This window comes from Galeopterus variegatus, unplaced genomic scaffold, assembly GCF_000696425.1.
Source record: "Galeopterus variegatus unplaced genomic scaffold, G_variegatus-3.0.2 Scaffold7653, whole genome shotgun sequence".
Taxonomy (NCBI): Eukaryota; Metazoa; Chordata; class Mammalia; order Dermoptera; family Cynocephalidae; genus Galeopterus; species Galeopterus variegatus.
In genome coordinates this window covers 14,140-21,755 of record NW_007733764.1, presented here as the reverse complement: position 1 = coordinate 21,755, position 7,616 = coordinate 14,140, and the positions used below count along the sequence as shown (strand labels likewise).

Genomic DNA, 7,616 nt, shown 5'->3' with positions numbered 1-7,616 from the left:
TGGGACGGCGGGGGACTCGGGGAGACTGCAAAGCGCTGTGGTCTGGGAACGGCAAGCCGGACTCCCCCTGCTGCGGGCGGGTGCCGAGAGCAGGGGGCCGGCGGCGAGCCGGGATGGGGGAAGCGCGGAAGAATGCTGGGCGCAGCGACCTGGGCTGGGGATGGGGGCGGCAGACACGGCACAGCGGCGAGCTCAGCTTGCACGGGGGGCGGCAGAAGGCTCTGGAGGGGGAGGAGAGGGGAGCAGGGGTCCAAAGTCCGCGCTCTGGCCCCCGGAGGGAGAGGGGCGGCTCTCAGGGTCTCTGCCGGCTGCGGGGAGGACAGGGCGGGAGTCTGAGAGGGTCGGGGACCGAATGGACCCGCGCGGTGGGACACGCGGGACAGGACGCGGTCGGCGTGGAGGGATTATTTTGCTTGGACAAGGAGTCATGAACACAGCACAAGTTTCCAAACACACTGACAGGCACACAGTCTTTAAAAGTTTTATTGCAAACTCTGGTGGGGGTGTCCGATTTCCCCTTAGTGCCCCCGAGACACGGGGCCGCGCGCTTGAACCTCACCTTCACTGCCGCGATGCGGGCGCGAGGTGCAGACCCGCGGCACAGACCCGCGGAGCCCCGGCGGGCCACCTGCGAAGCCCAGTTTCTTTTCTTTTCTTCCCTTTTCTTCTCCTTTCTTTCTCTGCTTCCTCTTTCTATAATTCAAATAAAGGTTTTTATGGTCGTTGTGGCTCTGTTTTAAAGGCTTAGCCTTCTCTCTATCCGGCTTTTCTTTCCCGAATTTGTCAGTTTGCGGGAAAACCCTAGAAAGAACCTCTTCGGTAGAAAGCTCCGAGGCCGATTCTTGGCAGCGCTGGCGGAAGGAGGCAGAAGGAGCCGTACCTTTGCTCTTTTACAAAACGCTCATTTTCTCCCAGTCCGTGATGAAGTGCAATGTTTTGCCAAACCAATGCTAATTAGCAATGAGGTGTTTCCAAAGGAAGAGGGCTCTGCGCCTGCACTTGGCCTCTTCCTTTTCCTTTTTGTGAAAGGTTTTGCAAAAAAAGTTCCTACCGCCGCCCTACAAAACGGGATGGGGCGGGGGGGACCTCCGTTCACTTGCCTGTTTAACCCGCAGGCTCCCGTAAAGCTCAGTGCCAGGGGCTGGGAGCCCTGTGCAGGCGCCGAGCGTAGCAGCGCGCGGTCTGCGAGTGCACCGGGCACGAAGAGGGCACTTCTGCTAATCGTTGCAGTGATTTCCCTCATCCTCCCCACCCCTCACTATTTCTTTGGTATGAGACGAAATTTTACAGGGCTTCCCCCTTCCCCTCAGTTTTTACTTTTAGGTTACCTCGGAAATGGTAAGTATTTGACTGGGCTAAGTTTTAGATCTCTGGGTGATCCCGTTGGAAAAGACTGTTGAGGAAAACTGCTCCTAATGCCCTTCTCAGAATGTTCTCTCTGGATATGTTTTCGTTATAAACTCGATGCTAGCTAGAGAAGGGAGAAAACTAATTTGTTATTATTTTCTTCAGGTTGGGGTTTCCTGATATCCCTCCAGAGGCTCTTCACTTGCCCCCACCCGCAGCTTGCTTCCTAAGGACAGCTCGGTCTAGCTCACATCTTACCCCCCACCCTTACCCCCCGTGTGGAAAAAGTTGACATTTTGTTTTTCTCTAAAATGGCGGAGGCAGGACTGTGTCTGCGTGTGAAGGACTTCTGTCTTATGTTCCCTTCTTTCCCAGAGCAGAGATGACGTTTTGTGAAAGGGAAAAAAGGACTGCAGTAGACAGGTCCGGTCTCCCAAACCTGACTGTGCAGTCAGAATCACCTGGGACCTGCTTGTAAATAAAAAGAAAAACACAACTGCATTTCTTTATAATTCTAAAGGTCACAAATCCAGCTGGCCTCTCCCTCCACCTTATATGTGTCGATTTGCATACTTTAACTATTTATTTTTCTGTCTGTCCCCCTCCTCTCTATCCAAATGTGTTTTTCAGGTAACATGTTTGTGGTCAGCCTCTCCGTGGCTGCTATGCTGGCGGCTGTCTACTCCTACCCCCTGATGCTGCATGCCATGTCCGTTGGGGGCTGGGATCTAAGCCACATTCAGTGCCAGATGGTCGGGTTCATCACAGGGCTGAGTGTGGTCGGCTCCACCTTCAATATCATGGCGATCGCCATCAACCGTTACTGCTACATCTGCCACAGCCTGAAGTATGAGCGGATCTTCAGTTTGCACAATACCTTCATTTACCTGGTTGTCACCTGGGTCATGACCGTCCTGGCTGTCCTTCCCAACATGTACATTGGCACCATCGAGTATGATCCTCGCACTTACACCTGCATCTTCAACTATATGAACAACCCTGTCTTCGCTGTGACCATCGTCTGCATCCACTTCGTCGTCCCTCTCTTCATAGTGGGTTACTGCTACGTGAGGATCTGGATCAAAGTGCTGGCAGCCCGTAACTCAGATAGGCAGGATCCTGACAATCAGCTTGCTAAGGTTCGCAATTTTCTAACTATGTTTGTGATCTTCCTCCTCTTTGCAGTGTGCTGGTTCCCCATCAATGTTCTCACTGTCTTGGTGGCTGTCAGTCCGAAGGAGATGGCAGGCAAGATCCCCAACTGGCTTTTTCTTGCAGCCTACTTCATAGCCTACTTCAGCAGCTGCCTCAACGCTGTGATCTACGGGCTCCTCAATGAGAATTTCCGACGAGAATACTGGACCATCTTCCATGCTATGTGGCACCCTATCCTGCTCATCTCCAGGCTCATCACTGATATTTGTGAGACACAGGAGGCCCGTGCCCTGGCCCGTGCCCGTGCCCGTGTCCGTGCCCAAGCCCGTGAACAAGACCGTGCCCGTGCCTGTCCTGCTGTGGAGGAAATCCCAATGAATGTCCGGAATGTTCCACTACCTGGTGATGCTGCAACTGGACACCCCGAACGTGCCTCTGGCCCCCCCAACCCCCATTCCAGATCTGTGTCTATCTACCGCAAATCTGCTTCTAGCCACCACAAGTCTGTCTTTAGCCATTCCCAGGCTGCCTCTGGCCACTCCAAGGCTGCCTCTGGCTACCCCACGTCTGCCACTCTCTGCCCTAAGCACACCCCTGTCCACTTCAAGGCTGACTCTGTCTATTTCAAGCCAGCCTCTGTCCATTTCAAGGGTGACTCTGTCCATTTCAAGCCTGCTCCCAGCCACTCCAAGCCTGTCACTGGTCACCACATCTCTGCTGGCATCCACTCCAAGTCTGCCTTCAGCCCTGTCACCCGCCACCCTAAGCCCACGACCAGCCACATAAAGCCTGCTACTGGCCACCCCGAGCACACCACTGCTGACTATTTTGAGCCTGCCACTGCTGGCCACCGTGAGCCCACCACTGCCGGCCACCCCAAGCTCTTTGCCTCCTGCTGCCCCGAGATCGCCACCACTAGCCACCTTGAGTCTGATGTCACTGACCTCCCTAAGCCTACTGCTAGCCAGCTGGAGCCTGCCGCCACCACTGACCTTCCTGACCCTACTGTAGTCACCATTGCCACCAGTGATTACCACGAGATTGTGTTTATTGATGTTGAAGATGATTCAGATGAGATGTCTGTGTGAAAAATGCTCTTGTGGGTGGCCAGGCAGTGGTCCACTTTCCAGTTTGTTTTGCATATGTAAGCCAAAGTGAGCAGACCCCTTTACTGCATCAGCACACAGACAGAGACACACGCAGGCACTGGCTGACCCACAGACACGGTATAAGCTACATCCACCTTTCAGGCATATTCCACCTTTACATAACGTACTCTAAAAAAGTGTGTGTGTGCTCTGCTATGGTAGAGGCCAAATTTCCCTCAGGTTTGACATCTGTTGTTCGAGCCTCCCTTTCCTCCTGCAGTTGACCTTCAGCTCTCAGTGAACCCTGAGATGTTAGACTTTGATTTTTTCCCACTCTTGTGTCCCCTTTCTGCCCTTTCCTCATTTCCTCCGCCTCGTTCCTGCTTTCTTCTCCCACCCCCCGCGGGGTTGGGGAGCAGCGCATGTGCAACGGTGTATTGCGGCGGAGGCTCTGCAAAGCCAACGTGACCGCACAGCTTTATGTTCGCAAGTGTGTCACTCTATATCGTACTTCTAATGGCAGTCAGAAGAGCAGTCGCCATGAAGTGCAAGTACTTAAAAGTTTCAGTGACAAAATATGACGCATATTTGCAGAATACAATTTGATAAACTTATTAAAATAAATGTTTATGCCTATAAGATCAAATGGCAAAAGGAAAGGTATGGTCATTCCAAATTATTTCTATTTTGTGAAAATTCTAACATTTGTGCTGGTTTTTATAGTAAAACATGGTTGCAAATGATGAGATGTTTTACCTTATTTGTACTCATTTTTTTTTTTTTTAGTTTGCCAGAATTTTCTTTCATTTAGTTGCAGAGAAACATACCCATTCATAATCTAGTTTCTTTTCTCCTGAAATCCAAACTTATGGTTGTTAGGATCAATTACCGTTATGTTTTTAATATTATGATTTATAACTACTTTTTACCTTAGAGATTTTTTTAAACAGCCTGGTGTTTTTACACAGTTAGCTTTTACATTTCCTTGTTTTCATTCAAAAGGGAATTTGAGGTAATAACTGGCAACCAGAAATGAATGGAGTACTGCGGTGGAGGCTATAAATGAGTGTCCCTCAGGGAGCCTTGCCCCTCTGACCCTCCTGGCTGGGGGTGGGGGGTGGGGCGAGGAGGAAGAGATGTCAACTCCAGCCAATCCCACCACACTTGGCTGAGGTTCAGTGACACACAATGTTAAATCGTAGACATCTTGTATCAGCCCAGGAAATGATTTCTCTCTAGATTTGAGAAAAAACTGTTTTACAAAAATTTCAATTGTTGATTCAAACTGACATTTTGAACAAAGTTTACAGAAGCTTGTAAGGATAAATGAAAATATACTGCCTTAATTCTATTCTGTATTTGTGGTAGCAATTAAATAAAAGTATTTTGTGGCTTTAGTGTGTGATTTGTTGATAAATTCCTTTTTTCCACCAGAGTTACTGGTAGGGAGGGTGTACAGGGTGGGGGGTGGAAAAGCATTGACCTTGGGGGATCAGAATATTTGGGTGTAAGTTCCATCCCTGCTATGACCTTGCAGTACCCCAGGGCAAGTTACTTGATTCCTGTCCTCTCAGTTTCTTCGCCGACTATGGCGAGGTCGTGCAGGGTGGAGGGCTTGCTGGGGTTGGTGTCTTCTCACTAGTGCGGTCACATTGGATTACCCGATCTGCCTGCTCTTGGACTTCTGGACCTTACCTGCTATGGCTTCTGAAAACAGGTCCCTCTTTACCCCTGTGGAAGGAGTGAAGCCAGGCTCCAATAATGTCATGACCCCAGAGGCTGCTGGGACCAAACAACGGAGCTCGTGAGGAAGTGGGGGGAGGCGTGGGAGGCAGGGAGGTGGGTGGCAAGACCTCATCCACTGGGCAAGGCTCCTGATCTCAGGAACACGGTCTTGAATCTCTAGTGACAAGGAAATGCTCAAAATAAACTGCTCAGTAAAAATCAGAGCGTATTCAAAATAATAAACCGTAAGACATCAATTAAAAAAGATATGCACACTTAACACACGCACATATATACAGACTCACAGTTGTTCTATCCAGGCTTTGCAAAACTGTGAGTATAGACTGAGGTCATCTTAACTTTTAATGCCTAAGGTACAGTGGCTTGAGGCCCCCAGCTTGACTGCTGGACTTCTGGCTGGCTGCACCCCTATGCAAAATTTCTGCCCGGTATTCCTGGATATCTGAAAAGGGTATTTACTCATGTGCTTACAAACTGGTCAATGGTCAGCCCCCCACCCCCTATGTTTTACATTTTCTTACTCTCAGCCTCCCACCCAAGGAGTTGTTCTGGATGAGATTGCAAGTGTCCAATCTAAGGGTGCCGGGTCCCAGTGCTCCCAACTGCCATTCTCCAGGGACTTAAGGGGTGCAGGGTTCTGAAAGGAGATGGGAGAGGTGAGGACAACTACCCACCCTTATTACAACTTTGTTTCACGCTTTGCCCCCAGTGCCTGACACAACAGTTACACCCGGAGCTGCACAAAGTCTCATAAAAACAGCCGCTTCAGCGACTTCTACTCATTTCCTGCAAACGGCGTTCAGTCACCAAACTCGCCCTCCCTACCGCCGCGCCCCCAGCCCACAATGACAGGAACGAGCAGCAGTTCAAGCGCAGTGCTTTCTCACTTCATACACAGCCGAGAAACCTTTTTCTCTGCCTCTCCCTCCTTTATCCCGTTCCCCTCCAGCCTCCAAAGTTAGGAAGCCTCATAAACACAGCTGTGCTCTTCCCACGCCCACCGCGAGTGACGAAGGCACACGTTGAAACTCAGCGTTCAGGTTTCAGGTGCTTCGTACCACCCCACCCCACCCCCCGACAAAGCAGGGCTTCTGGTTTTACATCAGTCGGAATCAAAAGGGCAGTTTTTCTGACTTCCTGAAAAAGAGGATCTGCCTCCAGATAAGCCTAAGTCTCTATGATCCAGGGATTAAAAAAATGCAAGCAATTTTTGATGGTAGTTTTTCCAGTTTCTCCTCTTTCTTTCTTTTAAAATGGAAATATAATTTATATCCCATAAAGTGACAGCGTGCCAAGTTTTTACATATGTACACATCTGTGTGACTGCCACCCCAGCCAAGCCGTTCCCGTCTAATCAGTGCCCCATCTAAAGGCAACCACTATCCTGACATCACTGCACACTAATTTCGCCTGTTTTAGAATTTCATATAAATGAAAGCATAAAGTATCTCTTCTTCTGCGTCCAGCTTCTTTAAAAAATAAATTGTGATAAAATATACATAACAGAAAATTTACGATTTTAACCATTTTGAGTCCAATTCAGTGGCATTAAGTACATTTACAGCGCTGTGCAATCATCAGCACCATTCATTCCCAGAACTTCTTCATCATCTCGAACTGAAACTCTCTACCCATGAAATCACTCCTCCCCATTCCCATCCCCCAGTCCCTGGTAACCACCATTCTACTCTCTGTCTCTATGAATTTGCCTATTCTAGGTACCTCATAATATGTGTCCTTTTGTGCTTTTGTGTATGTCTTCTTTCACTTAGCATAATGTCTTTGCAGTTCATGCATAATGCAGCATGTGTCAGAACTTCATTTCTTTTTTTTTTTTTTATAGCTGAATAACATTCCATTGTATGGGTGTATCGAATTTTGTTTATCCACTTATCTGTTGATGGACATTTGGCTGGTATTTATTTTTGGCTATTGTGAAAAATGCTGCTATGAACATGGATGTACAAGTATCTGAGTCCCTGTTTTCGATCCTTTTGGATATGTATTTAGGAGGGATTTAGAATTGCTGGATCATATGCCAATCCAGCTTCTTTTGCTCAATATTATGTCTTTGAGATTCATCCATGATTTTGTGTGTATCAGTAGTTTTTCATTTTTTATTTTTACGTAGTATACTATAAAGTACAAATATATTGCAATGAATTTATTGATTCTAATGCTGACAGACATTTAGGTTGTTTCCAATTTGGAACTACTTTAAAAATGCTTCTATAAACATTTTGTGCATGTCTTTTAATTTAATTTTATATTGAGGCATAA

At 48.2% G+C, this 7,616-nt stretch overlaps 1 protein-coding gene across 1 annotated transcript in view; it reads left to right on the top strand.

Moving 5' to 3' along the window:
- The window catches only part of GPR50 (G protein-coupled receptor 50), a 4,390-nt gene extending 604 nt beyond the window's left edge, over positions 1 to 3,786 (top strand). Inside the window, exon 2 of the mRNA XM_008592190.1 lies at positions 1,978 to 3,786. Within this exon, the coding sequence (XP_008590412.1) occupies positions 1,978 to 3,590 (1,613 nt within the window). The 3' untranslated portion in view covers positions 3,591 to 3,786. The remainder of the gene's footprint in view (positions 1 to 1,977) is intronic.
- The last annotated feature ends 3,830 nt before the right edge of the window (positions 3,787 to 7,616 follow it).